The sequence below is a fragment of the Muntiacus reevesi genome, chromosome 2 (assembly GCF_963930625.1).
Source record: "Muntiacus reevesi chromosome 2, mMunRee1.1, whole genome shotgun sequence".
In the NCBI taxonomy this organism is placed as follows: domain Eukaryota; kingdom Metazoa; phylum Chordata; class Mammalia; order Artiodactyla; family Cervidae; genus Muntiacus; species Muntiacus reevesi.
This window is the reverse complement of record NC_089250.1, coordinates 248467120-248488869: the sequence shown is the minus strand read 5'-3', so window position 1 is coordinate 248488869 and position 21750 is coordinate 248467120. Positions and strand designations below refer to the sequence as shown.

The following is a 21750-nucleotide window of genomic DNA, read 5'->3' as shown; positions in this document are numbered from 1 at the left end:
AAGTCCTTAGCACAGTGACAGACCCAGCAGGAAAGTTCAGTGCACATTAGCTACTACTTTAGAGCCAGGAAAAAAAATTAGAGGCCACCAGAAGCAGAGTTGGGGCAGGAAATAAGCAGCAAGGGGAGGTCTGACTTAGCTGGAACTGCAAAGGCAGGATCCTGTGGGCAGAAACTCATTTCTATCAGCCATCCAACCCTAAATCCCTTCTGACACGGAGCCCACACTCAGCTAAGCCACGTTCACTGAACAAACTTAATGGTCTGGTCTCCAGATGGTAATTTCCAAAAGAAACAGACAGCCTCCTCCGGCTGAGGGCAAAGGTTCCCTGATTAGCCAGAAGGATGCATCAGCCGCGTGGACTGGTTGGCGGCACTTCATCTGGGTGGAAGCTGATGCGGAGACATTCCTCTGCCCTTCAGAAGAGACTGTCCGGACCAGAGACAAGCTCTGGCCTCCTCCTGCCCCTCCAGCGTCATCGTCACCTGTGACCCCATCGTGTCCACCAGGCCCTCGCCCCCTCCAGCTCACTGAACCCTCTGGCCTCAGAAGCTCGGTCCTTGGGGCTTCCTTTTCTGGGGATTTTCTTCCTACAGTTCTTTTCACAGGGTCGTCCTTCCCGACATTACAAACCTGTGACCACGTGCCTGACCCACTCAGCTACAGTGGACCCCTCCCCACCCAGATTCTCCCCTCCCCATTTTTCCACTTTATTTCTTCATAGACAGATGAAAATCAGCTATGGAAATCCACTCCCTGAAATCCTATTTATTTACATGCTAACGTCTACTTAGACACTAGAACTGAACTTCCTGAAGGCAGAGGTCTGGTGTGTCCCCGGACCAGTACCTGGCACACACAGGCCCTGAATTACACACGGACTGACTGAGGCGGGTGTGGAGCTAGTTATTTACCCATAAATAGTAGAGGGCTGGGTACTATGCATGGGGCGGTGGGGGGAGAGGGGATAAAGAGAGGCCCAAGCCCTGACCTCAAGCCCCACGGGAAGGACGCAGTCAGCAGGGGCCTAGCCAGGAGTGATGTCACGGGAAGCAGGTCCTTTGTAGAGTGGGCGGAAGAGGCAGTACTTCCCTGGGGCATATACCTGGTGGTGACAGGCAAGGCTCTCAGGCCAGCAGGTAGGAAGCTTGACCATCTAGGCCAGAGAAAGGGCTGGACCACTCGGCTCCCAAGAGCCTTTCCACCTCTGAAACTGTGATTCTTGGGCAGAGTTGAAGAAAACCAGATAGTGATCAAGATAGGACATGGAACTGATCGGGAGGAAAGGTTTGCAAGGTGGACTATTACCTAAAACAGGCAGGTGCACAAAGGACTCCTGACAGGAACCCAGAAGCAGCCAACAGGTGTTCAGTAGGTCCAGCATTGCAAGATCACAGTTTTGAATTACCCACACGTACACACACCTGTCTACAAAACACTTACCTAGGCCTTTATCTGTAGTTAATGATAGAGATCATGTCTGTGATAAGTACAGAAATAAGAGATCTGTAAGACCTACTATGTGGACTTCCTTGGTAGCTCAGTCAGTAAAGAATCTGCCCGCAATGGCAGGAGACCCAGGTTCGATCCCTGGGTCAGGAATCCCCTGGAGAAGGAAATGGCAACCCACTCCGGTATTCTTGCCTGAAAAATCCCACACACAGAGGAGCCTGGTGGGCTAGCCCATGGGGTTGCAAGAGTCAGAAACAACCAAGTGACGAAACCACCACCACCACTGTGTGTGTGGCAGTATTCTGAGCCTTAGAAGTACAACAAAGGATAAAACAGACTAAGTGTCAGGACTTCCCTGGTGGGCCAGTGGCTAAGACTCTGCACTCCCGACACAGGGGGCCTGGGTCCGATCCCTGGTTGGGGAATTAGACCCCACATGCCACAACTAAGAGTTAGCATGCTGCAACTGAAAGATCTACACCGGATTAAGTCTCATCCTTAAGGGACTCACATACTAAGAAAAGGAGACCGGGAAATGATGTACAAAATTAAGCTGAACAGTAACCAAGACCATGGGGGAAAACACACACACAGGGAAAGACGGTACAGTGATAGGGTATGACGTGCACTACGACACGAGACGGGCTCTGGTGAGGGTGAACCTGGAACAGAGACCTGAATGACCTGAATGAAGGAGGAAGAGGGCCCCAGGACACCTGGGGGAAGGAGGGGTGTGTGTCCCAGACTCAGGAAGCAGCAGGCACCCTGGCCAGAGGCAGCAGAGTGCTGGGGAATGACACCCATTGGTAAAGTCTCCACCACTACACATTACTGCCTTAACAGGCATTTGTATGGCCACTATAAGGTACAGTAACAGAAACCTTCTCCAAAATATTTCCTGCAGTGTTATCTAGGTAGTGATGCTATGCACACTTTTTCCCTTCTTAGCTATCTACATTGTCTAATGTTTCCCCACAACCAACACTTACTAGTTGTATAATGAAGACAACTACAATATAGGAGGTATAGGGAAGATAAGGGAAGTGCAAGAGGTACTGCCAGGATTTCAGGCAGACTCAAGCTCTTTGGAACAGCCAGATTCCCAACTAAAGCACTGATTTGTGCTTAACGCACAGAAACCCAATCATGCAACTAATCTTATTTCGCTCTGTGTTTTGACTGGTAGGAAGCTCAGAGTCAAATTAGTGTTCTGGTTTTAGCAGGGACAGAGGCTTTGTGGCAAGCATCTGGCTACTCAACTCTCCTCACTTTTATCTTTATTTTTCCTTAATCCATTTCTGATTCCTATCTGAGACACATGCATTATATAACTAGGTACCTGCCCCATATCTTTATTAATTCTTCATTGGAATGAGATGAGAATAAACAAAGCGAAGAGACCAACAGAGGCTAGAGGTTCTTAAAGAAGTCTTGAAAGGGAATTCCCTGACAGTCCAGTAGTTAGGGCTGCATTTTCACTGCCAAGGTCTGGGATTCAATTCCTGGTCAGGGAATTAAGCAAGGGGACTTCCCTAGTGGCCCAGTGGCTTAGACTTTACTCTCCCAATGTAGGGGACCCAGGTTCAATTCCTGGTCACAGGACTAGATCCCACATGCCTCAACTAAAGAGCCAGCATGTGCGACTAAGACCAAAACACTCAAATAAATATTAAAAAAAAAAAGATCCTGCAAGCCTCAGCATGGTCAAAACATTAAACAATGATAATAAAATGATTCTTCTAAAGCAGAAGAAGTAGTCTTGAAAAAGGAATTGCTTCAGGAAAATGTAGCATCATGGGAAAGAGAACCCCCCTTCTCTGGGGGATCCTAACTTGACCATCATTGACCATTGCCTAAAATGGAAGAGATGATCCAGTTCACCAGCTTCTATCATGAAGAGGATAAGATTGCCTTGAAAAGTGAAAGTGAAAGTCACTCAGTCGTGTCCAACTCTTTGTGACCCCATGGACTATGCAGTCCATGGAATTCTCCAGGCCAGAATCCTGGAGTGGGCAGCCTATCCCTTCTCCAGTGGATCTTCCCGACCCAGGAATTAAACCAGGGTGTCCTGCATTGCAGGTGGATTCTTTACCAGCTGAGACTTAAGGCATTCTAAGTAGCAGATCCCTGTGTCTAGGTGGACCCCAAGCTAAATGAACCTCACTGAGTCTCATTTTCTCATCCACAAATGAAGTCTAGAACCTACTATTCCCTCAAGAGTGGTGGGGAGAATTATATAATGCTCTGCAAAGGTTCAGGGCACTGCCCAGCAAATAGTAAGAGCTCTATCAATTCTAATAATAAAAATAGATATTATATTTTACAATTATCAATAACAGTAAAAAACCAGTACTATTTCTGAGTGCCCAGTGAATGCCAGACACTTTATAGTCCCATTTTGCAGAGCATTAGTCTGCTCATCCACCAAATGGGAATAATTATAATAGGGTTGGTGTGAAAAATACATAATACCAAGTTTGTATCCAGAACTGAAGGGTTCTTGATAATGCCCTTTAATTATGTGATTCATACACTGAGGTAGATTAGCTGAAAAAAGGCACAGGATATAAGGAAAAAACAGATCCAATTACGACAGGGAACTTTCCCATGAGAGAAAAAATCAGTCTTTAAAAAGTGTTCAATATCTAAAAGTCATGACACGTCCAGAAATACTGGGCTGGTCAAAAAGTTCATTCCGTAACATCTTACTTATTAAAAAAAGAAAGACAGAAAAGGAGATGAATCACATGTTTTAGGGAAAGCCTGTTCAACAGCAAGCAAAGGCAACCCAATAGTCCTCAGGTTCATGATCAATTGCCCTCTCAAACAAAATAAAAATATCTGAAACGTCTTACATAATCTCTGGATCTGTTATCAAATTCCACATGGATTAATCATAAACCACTCCTTCCTCCCCACCAAAAAAGATAGAAAAGCAACCCTGTCCACAGTAAGGAAAGTCCCTAAAACTATTTCTTGGCCCAACCTAAACCTGAAACTTCAGCTGCCTTATCTCCGTGTTGGATCTGTTTTCTGCTCCATTTGAGTTTCATGCCAGGATAGCAGCAGGGCTTGCGAGGTATTTTAACATTGGGCTGGGCAACTCATAAATTAAGCAGCTGTGTTTGTAGGCTAGTAAGTGACACCTTGGTCCAAAACTAAATGAGTTAACTTGTCAAGTCATCCGTCAGCCTGAGCTATCCGGGCTGCCCTCGCTCCAGCAGCCTGGATGGCTAAGATCTTGGATAAAGCAGATGCCCAGTGACTATCTGAATGGAAGAATGAATAATGGGTGGATGGCAGGATGGCCGGATGGACAGGTGATAGGAGGGAGGGCAGAGCCCCTTGGTCATCCAAGCTCTCCTCTCCAAATACACTGAAATTCTTCCTCCAATGATTTTGCTGTTTGTTAGACGTCTTACATATTTTGTTTGTATTTGCTTCTCGAAGAACACTTGGGGAGTTTGTAGCCCTCAACCTTAACTTCCCTTCACCCCTGCCTCAATGGACCTGACACTGGTTCCCACTTCAGACTGATTCTTCCAAGGACAGCCAAGGCTTGACCACCTGTTTTGGGGAAAGCTGAATGCCTCAGAATATGATAAAAGTTATGGACCCTGTGAGCCAAAAACTGCACACACACACACTCCTCTTGTCTACAGCTTTGGGTTGATTCATAGACCTTGCCCCCTTCGCCACCACCACCACCACCACCAAGAACCATTTGGAGAGTGTGTTAAAGGGGAAAAAAATCCCCTCAAATCCCCTTAGTCCTCTTGACTCCATCTCTGGAGGGAAGGACCCACTGAGTCTATACTTCTAAGTCTTCCCGCAGAACCTGACTCTAGTCCAGGTCTGAAGTGCCATCCCGGGCCTCCAGAGCAAGCACAGAATGGGGCTTATTTAAAATACAGATTCCTAGATCCCACCCAGATTTATAAACTGGCATCTCTGAGGGGGTGAGACCCAGCAGCCTGCATTTTTAATTAGTTCCACAGGTGGTTCTGAAGCAGGTTAAAGACTGAGACCTGTTTCCCAGAATAAAGGGTTTAACACTTTTGGGCTGAAAGCCTGTAAACAATTGTTAATTAATGCATCAGCATTTCAAACGGCACAGCCTGGGTGACCACATTCCAAGGAGTGGGGAAGGGGAGCGAGAGACACTCCCCTTGAATGACCACATCAGCCCACCCCTCCCCCTGCCCACCCATTCCCAGACCCCCTGCACCCCTCCCACACAGACACCCACAACCCTCTTCCAGTTCCGTCTCCCCTCCTCCATTTCCCTCACCCTCCCAGCCACTTCCTCAACTGCCCAGACACCCCAAGTAATGCCCATCGTTCCTTCTCTCACCCCCACCTCTGAGCTATGCAATGGGACGGAGCCTGGGACCCACAGCAAAATTACAGGTGCAACCCCCCCATGAAGACTCCTCTCCCCCAAAAAGAAGACTCCTCTCCCACCCACCCTGCTCACTCAGGGTGGTTGGTGTGTACCAACCACCTTCTAACACTCTACTTACTCTGTTTGTTGTCCCTCCCCCTTCACTTCTAGAGTGGGCAATCTGCACACTGGGTGGATTTTTCACCTGTGACCTCGTCTTCCCAAGGCCTAGTCTGAATGCCCAGCACAGGGCAGGCGCAACAGATTGTAAACTTGAGTTGAAGTTTTGGGTTCAGTCCCTGGCTGATGCTAAGCAATCGCTCAAAAAAGCAGTAGCGATCAGATCACCCTAACTTCCCTTCCATGTAAAAAGCAGGAATTGAACACTTTCAATTGAGCTGCTCTTAACAATTGATTTATCTTTAGAAAGCAAACAGCCATGGAGGGAGAGGAGGACGAAACTTTAAAAAATTCCATTATTGTTTAAAAGAATGACCACAGGGATTGCATCTAAGCTCAGCTGAAAGTGGGGTTTTTTAGTTTGTTTTTCAGAAGAGGAAGACCAAAAATCCAATGGAAAAGATAAGAGACCTAGGAATCTGGCTTCCTCATCCACATTATAATTCACTACTCCGTCCCCAGGGACCCTACACCCTCATTCTCCACAGCAAATGGGCCCCTCAGAGGACTACTTATTGTCGAATACATTCTAGGCGCCATGCTGAGGACCTGTCTCAAGGCACACAGCCTGGTGGGTGAGGAGAAAGGAGAACTCAGGGGATCTGAACCTTAGAAGGTGTTGGGGAGGAAGGGGGACGTCCTGACTCATGTCAGAAGATCAGGGAGGGCTTCCTGGAGGAAGTAACCACTGAGCTGGCCCTGAGAGAGGAGTTAGTTGGGCAGGGAGCACAGGAAAAGTGTGCCGGTGGAGGCAGGGAGAGCCCAGATACTCTGGGGAGGGACCCATGGGCCACGTCAATGAGAGGCCCCGGAGCCTCTCTGAGCCCAGAGCCTGGGCGATCATAGGGCAAGGTCCAAGCTACAACCACCAGCCTAGTCCTCCCGAGGGAGGAGTCCCTCAAACTACCTGCAGACCACCCCAGGGCCCAGAATAGAGCTTGGTGAGAAGACAGAGCTGGCAGGATATGGGGACTGGATCTGGACTGCACTGGAGAGACACAAGGCCCCCTCCTATCACCTCTGCCCCGATCCCTGGAATCCTCACTCACAGGGCTCTGGACTCTCCCGCTCTGCCCCAGGCCTCCACTTGCCACTCCCAGGGTCTGGAACACACCCACATATCCTGATCCTTCACTTCTCTGGATCTTTGCTCAAAGGACCCCTTCCATGAGGCCCTTCCCAGACCACCCACTACTTCTCAGCAACTGCTCACTCATTCTTAAACACCCTAAACATTTCACATATTTATTATGTTTCTTGCCTGTTCCCATCAATGCACTAGGATACAAACTCCACACAGAAAGAGATTCCTATGTCTCTGGTTCTCTGCTGTATCCTCAGTCCTAGATCAGTGCTTAGCACATAAGAGCTACCGTTATTTATTCAACGAATGAATGAACGAAATGAATGAATGAATGAATGAATAGGACAGGTGTGCCATTTGAATGAATGATGAGTAGAACAGGTGTTGCCATTTGCTGAGAAGGGAAGCAAGGTTGGGGACAGTAGTGGATTTTGGATAAGCATTTGGAGTGGTTGAGGGACAGACAGGCTTGAGGGCCACATGGATGGTGGGGCTCATTTCTGGTTCTTGGAGGCCACTCCAGATGGCCTCAGAGGAGCCTGGGACTGAGCCAGTCCAGTGGCCCCAGGGCAGACAGAGGGAGGAGAACCTGCTGCTCCTGTTCCCCGAGCTCACCCAGCCTGCCCAGGTCTCTGCCCACAGGGCCCCACCCAGCCAGCAGCAGCAGCGTTGTTATACAGTCCTTTTATGGCCTTTGTCAGCCAGAGGCCAGGCTGGAAGAGCCTTGGGGGACAGGGTGGTCCTGGTAGCCCCCCACCCTCCTGGTGAGGCTCCAGGACAGGAAACTCAGTTTCAGCTCGGCTACCTGAGTCACCACCCAAACACCCCCTGTGTCATATTCCTGGCCCCCATGAGTCTGCATGAGAGGTCCCTCCCCTCCACCTAGGCTAAAGGCACCCCCCCTCCCTTGGCCAACAATAGACATGCCACCGTCTCCTCCCCCCCTCGCCTTCCTGCTCACATGCCACCCAACACCCCAGACCCGCCTCCCCCTGCAGAAGCTCCGCCAGCTGCTCCAGCCCACACAGGTCTTCCCCCACCTGAGTTGTGAACGCTCCCATTGTCTGATAACTTGGCATCTCAGCATTCTGATGCTCTTCACCTCATTTCCACAGCCCTCTCTCACTGCCTGCCTCCAAACCCCCACGGACAGGAGAAACTTTGTGACTAACACAGAGCACATAGTAGGCATGCAAGCACTGTACTGAGGGGACTTGGTTGGCTCCTGTGATACTAAAAACACCTTCCTGAGGTTGGATAGAATGAGAGGAAAAAGCTCCACAGACTGATTGTCACATCTTACCTTTCCACTTGCAGGAAACTTCGGCTTTTAAAAAACCCACAAATACGGGCACATGTGTCCTGTAAGTGATTAGAAAAATGTCTGGGAGGACGCATGCCAAATCGCTAATGTCAGTCACTTGAGAAGGGGAGGGTGTTTGAATTTTCTCTCTCGGATTATTTAGGTTTTCCTTGAATGGTTTGTTTAAGCTTTATAGTGGAGAACTTCAAACATATCCCAAAGCAGAGAAAATAGAAGGATGAGCCCCATGTACTGAGTGCCCAGCACCAACAACTAACTGCAGGGTGGTCTTATTACATCCACCCTCCATCTCAGACCCCTTATCTTTCCAACCATAAATAATACATCCCTGGTTATCTCCAAAGGATCAAGAACTGTAGACAGACAACTAGCCCTTGAACAGGCACTGGGTCAAGAGTGTTTTAGATCTGGGGAGGTCAGGAAGTCAAGTGACAAAGCAATATAGCTCTCCTCATCCTCAGTTCTTCTATCTGGCTCTTTCACTCTTTACATTCCTTTTTTTTTTTTTTTTTTTACCCCCTTGACACAAGTCTAAAGTGGAAACGTCTAATAATAAAAACTCAGTACTTGAGTGTTTGCTGTGTGCCAGGCACTGAAACCACTTTATGTCCGTTAACTCATTGAATCTTTGTAGCAACACTGCGAGGTAGGAACAACAATTTTATCCCCTTTTTACAGGTGAGGGAACTGAGGCACAAAAAGGTTAAGTAACTTGCCAAGGACATGAGGCAAGAGTTGAATTAGGATTTGATTCATCATCACTCTCGGAGGCTCAGGGAGGCTGACTCCTTCATTTCACAGGTTAAGAGAGAAATAAATGCTGAAGATGAAAGCCACAACCTTGATATCAAAATTCTGTTGAAACTAAGAGTCAAGCCTTGCACCTGCTAAGTGATGTAAGTTTTCTAGGCTGAAGAGCCTCCTCGGGTATTTAATTCCCAAAGTCTTAAGTACTCCCATGGCTTAGGCGAGAAGATTAGCAGAGGGGAGAGAAAAGAAAAGAAACCATAACTGAATTCCAAAGTCCAAAGAAAAATCAGCACAATTTACACAGAAGTTTCAAAACCAAAGATTCTGACAAGCTCTGAAATATCCATCTGCGAGGCACAGACGAGCATTTCTTTAGAAAGGCAGACTTGAGAAGGCAAAAGGTACAGGAAGCACACCCACAAATTCTCATTTCTCTATAAAGTTTAGTCATGATGACAGGCCCAGGAGGTGGGGTGGGAATGGAATCAACCACGTGACCCTCCCCAGCAGCTGTTGAACCCAGTCATTCCCGCAAGGCCGTGGGCTCCTTGTTAAGAATGCAGAGATCTAGGGCCAGTATCTCCCAGGACTTGTGAGTAAGAGCTGGCACCAAGAGTACCTGCGACCTGAGAGGTGATGTCAGGGAGCTGATTCAATCTCTGATACAATAACCTCACCGGGAGCGGCCTCTCGATGGCCGTGATTCAGGGCTCTGCCCCACCTGTCAATAGGGCTCAGGTTCTTAGACCAAGCTGACTCAACGGTGACGTTCTCTATGGAAAAGCCACAGCTTTTCCACAAACAAGTCGGTCAACTCATTCCCTTTTCAAAGACTCCCACACAGTTGTGATGAAGAATTTGTGGGGGAGGAAGTTTGCTGTCTGAAAACCCTCATATGAATCCAGGCTCCATTCTGTCAGGTCCTGGGACCCTGGTAGACATGTAACCCTCCTTCGGCCCCCTCTGCCATGAGGAAGAAACTATATGTGGAGCCGCGTTCCTCTTGGGCCACACACCAACATGGGGAGAGGGGTGGGGAGCAAGGAAAGAGAACCGGATCCTGGCTTGTGTGGTGACAATTAGTTCTCGGGATTATTCCTCTAGAAAAATGCCTACCCAGAGTATGGTCATTACCTGGCACCAATGTGGCCTTAAAGAATGGAGGGAGGGACTTTCCTTGTGGTCCAGTGGTTGACTCCCCATTTCCACTGCCAGGGGCAAGGGTTTTATTCAGGGAACTAAGTTCTCTCATGCTACCCAGCCAAAAAAAAAAAAGAAAGAAAGAATGTGGAAAGTCCCGCTCTCTCAAGAAACAATCCAATTCTAATTACATATTCAGCATCTCACTTCTTCAGGTCTTTACACTAATGTCTTTCTTAGTGAAGACCTCCCTCAAATCCCCCCACCCCAGCACACGGAATTCTTATCACCCTTCCTGCAGTATTTGCTTTCCCTTCCATAGATCATGATCCAACTGCCTCCACCCCAGTCTCTTCCAATGAGAAGAGAAGGAAATCCACGAGGACAAGGATTGTCTTTTGTCCTCTGCTAGATCCCCCAAGAACAGGACACGACTGAGCAACTGAACAAGATCCCCAACGTGTAGCACAGTGCTAGCTAAGTGCCCAACGTGAACTTGTTCCGTGGACAAAGGAATGCCTCAGTCATCCGGAGGGATGTCTCTCCGAGCCATTCAGAGCAGGAACTATCCATCGCCTTCACTTGGCTGCTCACAGACCGTCTGCTTAGTTGGCTTTTCCTGCTGTAAAGAGTGCAGACTTTGGAGTCTAATAGCCGCTGAACAAGCAGCCAGGCTCTCCCACTTCTGGTCTGTGTGAACTGCAGCTGCTCAGGGTCTGTCACCACTGGCTTTGTGAGGTGTAAGGGAGAGCCGGCATTGCGAAAGAGTTCGGGAGACATAGCACGTACTACCCGTGCAGTGTTATGATAACAACTCTTATGTCATAAGAAGAGGATTATTGTCTTTGAGCATTTTGCATCCTCCAGTTCTCTACCAGCTCCCTCCAGGCTCCTATGCACTGCCAAGAACTGGAAGAACGGAAACTGAGTCTTGAACAATTAATGGGCATGAAGGATACCCGGGAAGGTGTTGGGTGTATTTGGAAGCCCTGCTCAAGGAAGGTGTCACCCAGACAATAGGAAACCAAACAGATGGCTCTGGCGGGCTCAGATCTCTTGTTTAGATTTTGATCAGGTGCTTCTTTACACCAAGAAGTGTGGGGAAGAAATGGCTCATCTGACCTTTTCACTCTAGCTGGCAAGCTGTTTTTGTGACAAGACAATGAGGTAAGGTTACACCAGGGATGCGCAGGGCTCAGAGAAACTGGGGAGTGCCAAGCGGAGACAGAGGCCCTGAGAACATCCTCTTCTCCTGGTGTCCCTTCTGTGACCGATACTGAGAAAATTTCCTCTTTTCTTTAAAATAAAAAGCACAATAATACCTGAAACTAATATATGTCAATTGTATCTCAATTTGTTTGGAAAAAGGCACCACAGTGGAATAACTTCTAAAAGCAAAAGATATATACAGACCTATATGTACACTCTGAAACCTCATTCATTCATTCAACAAATAGTTATTGATACCAAATATGTGCCAGGAACAATTCCAGGTGCCATACCAATACAGCCTGTGAACTCAACAAGACAAAAAGCCCCTGGCCTCAGGGAGCTCTTGTTCTAGCGGGAGGAGACTGATGGTAGACAGAAGTAAGTGAAATATACTTTAGATGGTGAAAAGCAATACAGAGGAAAATGAAGCAAAGAAGGGAGAAAGGGTTACCGCCTCCAACACGGGGTTCAAGAAAGGCCTCGTTGAGAGGGTGACATTTGAGCAGAGACTTGAAGACATAAAGGAGTGAGCCATGCAGTTGGCAGGGGGAAACTACTGTTGATGATAGACAGTGCAAAGGCCCTGAGGCTGAAGTGTGCCTGATGTGTTCTAAGTACAGTCAGGGCAAGAGGTAAGGGGTGGGGCAGGGGGTGGGGGTAAGGGAGGCAGATTGTGGAAGGCTTATAAGTTGAGAAAAGACTGGCTTTCACCCTGTGTAAAAATGGGACACCACTGGCAGATATTGAATAGGAGTGATGGTCTCTAACTTAAATTTTAAAAGCCATCACTCTGACTTATGAGTGGAGAAAAGACAGTGTTGGGGGGAAAAAAAGAGATAAGACTGTTGGGGGAGGGGCAGAGGAAGCAGACCAGAGGGGAGGCTGTTGCAATGTCGGTGTGAAGACGCTGGGGGAAAAAAAAAGTCTTGGGAAAACTCTCCCGGGAACCGAGGAGGCGCACTGGTGTGTCTGAGCGCCAAACCACAGAGACAGGTGTTCCCCTTAGCCTTCAACTTGCCCAGCTATCGTAAATCTGAAGGGCTCTCGGCCTGTTACATGCTCCTCTAATTACGAAGCCCACTAATGATTATCTAGACCTTGGCCAATTATCCCACAGGATTCTGTGCTGGCCACCATTTATGACTTTCCTCAGGGGGAGCAGGTTCAACTCTTTAGGCGGGTCCCAGGCGGTCCCAGCAGTGACACCCGAGCTCACAGGGACCCAGGTACGTGTTCCCTCTTCCTGGTGTGGACAGATCCACACCCAGACCTTGAGCTGGCCCTGGGTTAGAACATGAGTTTGCTTAGGACACTTTCCCTCCCAACCTGCCTGGAATGCCAGTATAATTGGGCACGTTCAGAGACCCAGAAAGTCGAAAAGACAGAAAGGTAAAAAAAAGTGCAGTTCACCTAGTATTTTTCTGAATGAAAGTCAAGAGGGACAGAGGCTGAAAATGGCTCAGAGGTGAAAGACAAAAGAGGTCCTCAAAAAAACAGGCTGAAATCTAGCATCACAACTAAAAGTAGCGAAATGCAAAAGGTGTGAAGACCTGTTTTTCAAAGGGGAGAAGGAATTCGCCTCAAAAAGGTGAATTAGCAGGCTTCCCTGGTGGTCCAGTGGTTAAGAGTCTCTCTTGGAATGCAGGGTTCGAAACTAAGAAAGTTGAAACTACTACAGCCAGGCGCCCCTAAAACCCAAGCTCAACAAGAGCAGTCACCGCAAGGAGAAGCCCGAGCATCACGACGAAAAGCAGCCACCACTTTCTGAAACTAGACAAACCCTGCACACAGCAGCAGAGACCCAGGGCAACCGATAAACACTATAATGATTTTTTTTTTAAAGGTGAGTCAGTTTCACGGGAGATGCAGTGTGGCGACAGGGTGGTTGAGGGGCGTGGGAAAGAGCACAGTTTTCCGAAGATAAAAGTCCAGCCCTGCCACTACCTGGCTGGGTGAGCCCAGACAAGCTGTCCAACTTCTGAGTCTGTAGGAGATAACACCACTTCCTGCCTTGGGCCACCGGGAGGATTAGCTCAGCTGTCAGGTCTGTGAGGACCCCCACTTTTGCAGGTCCCACTCCTAATACTGGTTAGAAACAGAACACTTGTATTTTTATTTGTTGGCCGCCTCCAGATAAATACCCTCAGCAGAGCCCTTCCATCATGTTCTCCTCCAGTGTGTGGGGTCCCTGTAACACCTCTGCATCTACTGATTAAGGGAAAAGGAGCACTGCCCTATACAAATTCCCATTTATACTGGTGCCTGCTGTCTCTCGGCCTCCAGACCTTAAATTCCCAAATGCCTCCAAGACAATGCCGCTTCTGGGTCTTTAGAATTAATTTTCCTTCTCCACTGGCTGCTCTTTCCCCTCTCTTCCCAGCAAAGGACCGCCATCTCATCCACCAAGGTCCAGGGGTATAACTGACTGCCGCTCCAATCCTCTGAATATTTTCCCACACCAATGACTTTCTCCAGTAAATGGCAATAGCCACTGGTGGGGGGCGGGAGTCTCAGAGAATTTCTAGAATCTCCCTGAAGACCCCCAGCACTGGGTGCACAGTGAGGAGAGGTTTGTGTACTGGCTACCCCCATCTCCATCCCATGGGCTCTACCCATCACCCCTAGAGGTCTCCTTCACTGGCATGGCGGAAAGATCAGTCTTATCCTTCTGGATCAAGGGTGCCCTTGGATCCCTGGACAACAGATGTCCACACCCTGGCTGCCACTGGATATTTACTCATCAAACATTCGGGAATCAAGCCACTGGAGTCGTCTGGGGTGACGAATCAGGTAGGCTTTTGGGGAGCTTTTTAAAATGCCCTGTCAGAAGTTCCCCTTTCAGAGACTGTAGCTCAGTGAACCTGCAGGGGATTTTTGAGGTAATCTGATGCTTAGCCAGGGTCTCAGGGGCTAGGGCACAGCATTTTATGAAACTGAAGAATAGACAGGCATCCTTAAGCCACGTGTATTATGAAATATGTTTCAAAACCAAGCCAAGGCTGCCAGGTTCAAGGTTACCCTCATTTTCTGGCCCCTGCCCTAACCCAGTCGTTCCTTGCCCACTGACCCCTCCCACCCCAATTCTGAACAATATTTATGGGCAGGTCCATATGGGGGAGGCAAGCCCACCCCAGCCTCCCCTCCCGCCCCCCAGCACAGCAGCAAGCCAGAAAACACTGCAGCATTTCCTTTCCTAGCAAAGGGCACTTTGGTCTAGTCACTATTTGCTGTTTGCAGAACAGTGTTTGCTTTAACACAGAAACAGGGAGCGTGAGGAAACTGGTTTGGCTGGTTTGCTGCATGGGAGAGCACACAGGGAAACGTTTGAACCAAAGCTCAGACAAGGGAGAGTCTCACACACGAGGCACCTAGGGGCTTTAATGTGTCACCTTCATCGGGCACCTGATACTCAAGGTGATACGCGTACTATTATGCCCATTTAACAGAAAGGCAGTCTAAGGTTTAGAAAGTCCTGGGCCCACGTCCCTCAGCTGGTAAGGAATTCCTGATTCCAAACTAGGCAGTCTGACTCAAGAACCTTCTGAATCTTCTTGGGCCTTGAGAGGTGGGGGAGTGGAGGATTCAGGTTGGTAAGAAGAAGGAAGGGGAAGAGGAAAAATAACAGAAAGAGGGGGCATAAAACGCTCCCAGCAGTAAGAAGCAAAAGCTGAAGTATATAAAAGGAAAACTTCAATTAGTAACAGAGAAAAGGAGAGGAGGGGAGGGAGGAGAGAGACACCACAGTTTTTTTTTTTTTTTTTAATGGACCAAAGACAAAAAAAAAATTAAAATGTCTAATAACTGCCCTTCCATTTCCAGAATCAGGTTTGAGGTCTGCCCTCTGTGCTCTCCCTGGTTTTCAGAGGGAAGCACTCAGTACCCTATATCCGTAGACATACTTATCAGTATATCCCAGCCTCAAGAGTCACTGGCTGGACATGAAGCCCTCACGAGCATCTAGAAAGTTCTAACAGACCCCATTCTCCCTGACAATTACAATCAATATCAGAGGCTAGCCCCAGGCCACAGTTTGAGATGAGAAAAATAAACCAAGGGGTGAGAGGTAGTGAATATTCATTCATTCATTTGTTCAAAATAATATGAGTACAAACTCTGTCCTTAAGAAATATGAGCCATTTAATGACTCTTCCCTGTTTCCTTACATCCTTCTCACTTTATGTTCAACTCACATCAGCTTTATTCATGACTGTAATCCCATATCCAGCCCAATGCTGACACTCAATCTGTGCTCAACTCACAGTTGTTGACCAAAGAATCTAAGTGAAGAAATGAATATTCAAATTTAATCCTCACAACAATTCTGTTTAAGTATTATTGCCCTCCTGCCCCCCAGTTTTACAGATGAGGAAACAGGGTCATAGAAGTAACATGATTTACCCAAGGTCACACAGTTAGACTAGTCAAAGCTATGGTTTGACTAGTACATACAGAAGTCATGTATGTGAGAGTTGGACCATAAAGAAAACTGAGCCCTGAAGAATTGATGCTTTTGAACTGTGGTGTTGGAGAAGACTCTTCAGAGTCCCTTGGACTGTAAGGAGATCCAACCAGTCCATCCTAAAGGAGATCAGTCCTGAATATTCATTGGAAGGACTGATGCTGAAGCTGAAACTCCAATATTTTGACCACCTGATGTGAAGAACTGACTCACTGGAAAAGACCCTGATGCTGGGAAAGATTGAAGGCAGGAGAAGGGGACAACAGAGGATGAGATGGTTGGATGGCATCACCCACTCGATGGCATGAGTCTGAGTAAGCTCTGGGAGTTGGTGATGGACAGGGAAGCCTGGCGTGCTACAGTCCATGGGGTCGCAAAGAGTTGGACATGACTGAGCAACTGAACTGAACACAGCTAGTAGTGGAAATTCAAGTCTGATCTTTCAACTCCTGGAACTCCTATCCTAATCAGCCCCAGCCCAACTGCCTCCTTGAAAGCCTACAGCCCTAAGTGGAGATGCGGGTGGAGGCAGAGTGGAAACCCAGAAAGTCTGACTGTGATGGTTGCCTTTAAGGGATTTTGGGGTTTTGGCAGCTTCTGGGAGATGTGAGAGCTGATCATTTCAGCTTCTGGCATATCTGAGGCTGGAAGGAGCATTCCGGAAAAAGGTTCACTCAATAAAAAGTCCCAAAAAGCAAACAGGGATTTCCCTAGCAGAGAAGAAAGGCAGTTCTAGTGGCCAGGAGAGAAGCAGCAGCCACCAGTCTTCCTTTGGTGGCCTTCCTCGGGTCTTTTCTGCCACTTCTCGTGAGACACAAAGGCAAGGGCAGGACGATGGGCCATTAATCTCCTTCCCCAGGGTCTGGGCACCAACCCTTGTCAGTAAAGGGAAGTAAGAGCCAGTAAGGGAAATGACATCTGGGAGTTTGAGGGGCAGGGAAGTGGGGATCTTATGATGTAAGGTAACCCCAACCAGGCTTCCATATTTGTTTCTTAAAGCCTGGTTTAATTAGGGGGCCTGCATACTGTTTCCATCACCTTTCAGCACATCTTTTACAAGGAGGGGGAAATGGGTGTATTTAACCCACACAGGTGGGTGCCTGTGAGCACGGGCCATCCATCAAGCAGTCAGAGCTCAAACGCAAAATATAAGCCCTGTTTGCCTAAAGCCAGGTGGTGGAGGAAACGAGGCAAAGAAATCATCAGTTTGAAAGCCTGCCTGGCTTTTTTTCTTTTTTTTTTAACACCACCCCTCAATCAACTCAAAGCTGAATGCACTAGGATAATACTCCTGAGACCCGAAACTAACGCCTGGGTTTCGCAAACAAGTTTGTATTTAAAAAAAAAAAAGGAAAATAATCAGAAACTCTAAAGACCAATTTTTGTTGTGCTTTTGGTGTTTTGTGTTTGTTTATTTGAACATTCTCCATTCTAAAACCTGGAGAGAAACCAAAGTAATAAATACAAAACTGAGTGAGATGGTGGGGTTCAGCCATTTCACAGGACACAGGAATGACCCAGAAAACTACATCCCAAGACCCCCTGAGTTTGGTCAAAACCCTACTCCTGACATTCTTCAGCCACCTGTGGACATAACATCACAGTCTCCTCATTCTCATGCTCCCATGCAGCAAATTCCCCATGGGGCCAATGTTTAAACCTGGCACTAATATCCCAAGCCTCCATCTTCCTGGACAGTCCAAAGGGAATGAGGCTGCCTCCCTAAATCCTGGTTGCCTTTTTAAAATCACAAAGCCAGTTCCCTGAAGTTGCATGTTTTTACCAGAAGGGCACTTTCATCCTGGGTCAAGTCCACAGTGGGTTGGAAAGAGACCTTATGGTCCAAAAAAAAAAAAAGAAAGAGATCTTATGATCCAAAAAGGCCAAAAAAATTAAACGTCAGGAAATCCGTTGAGTGGGGCTAGGTGTGTGTGTTTCTCTGTGTGTGCTCAGTTATGTCTGACCTTTTGGACTGTAGCCCACCAGGCTCCTCTGTCCATGGGATTTTTCAGGCAAGAATACTGGAGCAGGTTGCCATTTCCCCCTCCAGGGGATCTTCCCCACCCAGGGATTGAACTCAGGTCCTTTACATTGGCACATGGATGCCTTACTGCTGAGCCGCCAGGTGTGGAGACAGAAAGCGAACTGGAACCAACATCATGAGCACCAGGATTCCAGAGGCTGCTTCTCTCATCACCACCACCAGCTACAGGCTCCTTCCACCTGCCACCGGGTCTGGTCCACCTCCATCACCACCAGCCCCCCTCAGGGTCCAGTTCTATCACCACCTCTGCTCTCCAGGGCACACCAGAAGGAGGACTTCACAATGCGAATGAGTTCCCCAAATACACTTTCTTTTTTCTTTTTTTTTGAGATTGAGAGGAGAAAGGAATGGGAGAAAGACCAGCTGTTGATCCCTGAGCAGAGTATGGAATTGCCTTATGCATCAGTTTCCTCATCTCAAAACAGAAATGACAATGGTGCCCAGCGTCATAAGGTTCAATGAGGTGAAATATGTGAACCAGAGTTTGAACCAGAGTCTGGTTCAAAAGTGAATAGGTGTGATTATTAATAATAATTATAATATAATAATAATATTATTATTATCATGTAACAATAATAATATCATGTCAGATACAAGAACTTGGTGGTGGGGGATAAAAACTAGACTAGCCCACCTTTGGTGTTACCAGATGTCTTGGTGAAAGAAAACCAAGAAAGTGATCAATACTTGTGTCGCAACACCTCACACACAGATGTACACAGTTTCTAAACTCTGCCCTGAATTCAAGGTTCAGTCAACTTTGCCTGCTCCCAGAAGCCAGTCTTTGCTCCCCACTGATACCCATCCCCAGCCACCCACACTGCCACCTAAGTGCCCATAGACCACAGTGTCCTCTAAGCAGGTCCTGAGACATTTCGGGACATTTCTCATCAACCTGCTGGAATGGGAAATACCAAGGGCAAGGGTAGGGTATTCCTTTAAGTCCTCAATCACTCCAGGGGTCCAGCACAGGGCCCAGCAGAACATCAAGCTGAGATGGGCCAAGTAATGGGGGACCAACTGCAAAATCAAGCAGACAACACCCTATTTTTTCCTTTTTGACCCAATAGAAAGCTCCACACAACACAGACGGGCCTCAGAAAAACAAATAGGTTTAATCAATCAAGCTGCAGTTTCTCTGTTAGAAAAAAAAAGTCGCCTACTGTTGGAACAACTTCTATAGTTGAAAAAAAATTTATAGCATGATTGCTGCATTTTTCACGTGGCCAAAGACTGGAAGAATAAACAGTGAACTCCCTTAGGGGTATTGTGGGTGAGTCCTCCTTTCAAAAAATGTTCCTTTTATTGTTATGATACTCATCCAGTCAACTAAATCAAGAGGGAGGAGAAAGTCCTTTGATAGGAAATAAGCACCTGGAGATCAGTGAAACCAGAAGAGAAACCAACCTTTCCTGGCTCTCACTCCCGGGCAATAACGAAGTGAAACAAAGCGAAATCTAGAATCCTGATTATCACAGTGATAAGACCCAGAAGTACACTGTGTCTGTTTTTCATTCCCTGAGTCAGGGCCACCAGGCTTTAAAAAAAAAAAAAAAACCACACCAAAAAACCACACACACACACACACACACACCACTATTCCTTGGGGAAATAGTACCTGTATAAAAATATTTTCATCTCTATGAGCAAAAGTCACAGCCTAGTAACCAAGAGAGGACTCCTCAGTCATCCCAGAGATGCTGAATGGGGCCTGGAAGTCAGAACCTAGATCAGATTCCTACTTTGACCCTGGGGCCAGTGGACTCCACCCTGAGTCTCCCATTTGCTCATCAGTTAAAAAACGGGAATTACCACCTCCCCCACCTCCCTCTTCCCACACACCAAGTTTTAGACGTTGGAAAGGACAGACTGTCTTAAAGCGGTCAGGATAATATGGGACACACCGAAGGGCCCCATAACTAAGTCAACCATACAAGACAGCCTCTCAAACCCAACGCTATATCCTGGCAAAAGTTTAGATGCCCGCATCTGTGTAATCTACAAAGGGTGTCACCTGAACCAGGAAAGACGGCGCTCGCCCAGTCCAGCCCGCGGGCGTAGGAGCGCCATTTCTCCGGCCCTGCCCTCTCCCACCCCACCCGGCTCAGGGACACTGGCGGCGCGCCCTCACCTCTGCCCAGGACTCGCCCTCTCTCCAAGTTCCGCCGGGGCACTGTGAACGTGTAACTCTCAGCGCCAAAGCCAGGAATGCAGGGCTCCGGCTCCTGGCAGAGCCACGATGAGACCTGGGGGTAGGGGAAAGGTATGAAACCGGGGTGGCTCGGCGGGGCCCCCCTCCTACCCACACCGAAACCAACAGCTCCTCCCTTCCCCCTCTGCTGGCACCAATACTGGGGGAGGGGTGGGTGGGCCCACCCCACCCCATCCCCCCACCCCCATCTCCCCCCATTCCTCCCCACAGGGCAGCCAGCCAGCCAAGTCAAAGTCTTTCATTCGGAAACCTGTGGCCGCCAAGCCTCCAGGACTTAGGAGGGAAGGCTGCTGGCTCACCTTCTCCAGCCTCAGCACCCCTTTCCTTTCAGTCTCCTTTTCAATTTCATTGGAGGCATCTTCCCAATTCCACTCTCCCTATACCGGGACCGCTCGCACTCCTAAGTCCGGTTCCTCAGACCGCGGGCGCTCCGACCTCTTTTCATCCTTTCTTATCCCGGGGGGCGGGGGGCACACCTATTCACTGCCCGTTACAGGGCAGGTGCCTTTACCTATTGGTTCCGCTTTCCTTTCCTCGTTCCCAGCTCCGCCCGGACTTACACCAGGGCTCCCCGTCCCATACCCCGACGCCCACCCCGCTGCCTGCCCTCTACTCCCAGCCCGTCGCCCACCCGAGTGCCCGGAGGCTGCAGCGAGGCGCGCCCCCACCTCTGGCATTTGCGGGAGGCCGTCCGCAAAGCCGCGCTCGCCCTTCGCTATCACTGGCTCCCTCTCCCACTCCGTTCCCCATGGAGTTCTGAGCGCGGCGCAGTTTCCGGGCCACTCAGGCCCTTAGGACCCAAACTTTTTTGGAATAAGAGGGAGCAGGGGACGAGAGAAGAGTTTGGGGGCTGGGGCGCGGCTTCTGGGGCCGCAAGGCATCCCGCGCAGTCAGGGGACTCAACGTACCTGCAGCAGCAGCAGGAGCGCAGAGAGGTTGCGGCACCGAGGGCCCATGGCGGGCCGGGCGGGGGCTGAGTAGGATCTAGCTGAGTTGGGCCGGGCTAGAGCCTGGCAGAACTTCCGCGGACTCACAGGTGCTCTGAGGCTCCGGACGCCACTGAGCTGCCGGGCGCCGCGGGAGCCAGGTGAGCCTCGACGGCCCCGCCCCCGGCGCCAGGATTGGCTGAGGATGCACCTGCCGGCCGCAGCCAATGAGCGGCGCGGCAAGGCCTCCGCTTCCTCCGCGGACTTGGGCGGACGCTCCGCCCCCGATCCCGCCCCGGAGCCGCGAGCTGACCCGGTGACCTGAGAGTAGTCATCCCGTAATGGTAGGGGCTCCACGATCCCTATTACCATTAGGTTTGAATACCAACCTCTGGGGCCAGAGAGGATTTCACCCTTTCACCACTTCTGTCTTTTAAACTTCAGATCTCCATCGGTTCTTGAATAGACAAATCAATTCACTCACTGGGCAGAATCCTCCCTTTCAAAGCCTCAGTTTCTTCACCTACTACATGGTAAAACAATCACAAACGCCTTCCTGTGTTGTTGTGAAGTTGTCACACAA

At 48.8% G+C, this 21750-nt stretch overlaps 1 protein-coding gene across 1 annotated transcript in view; it reads right to left on the bottom strand.

Moving 5' to 3' along the window:
* CDH1 (cadherin 1) overlaps nt 1-21314 on the bottom strand; it is a 72955-nt gene extending 51641 nt beyond the window's left edge. Inside the window, exons 1-2 of the mRNA XM_065925624.1 lie at nt 21150-21314; nt 20161-20275 (exon numbers count right to left, since the gene is read on the bottom strand). Coding sequence (XP_065781696.1) covers nt 20161-20275; nt 21150-21197 — 163 coding nt within the window. The 5' untranslated portion in view covers nt 21198-21314. The remainder of the gene's footprint in view (nt 1-20160; nt 20276-21149) is intronic.
* Between the last annotated feature and the right edge of the window lie 436 nt (nt 21315-21750).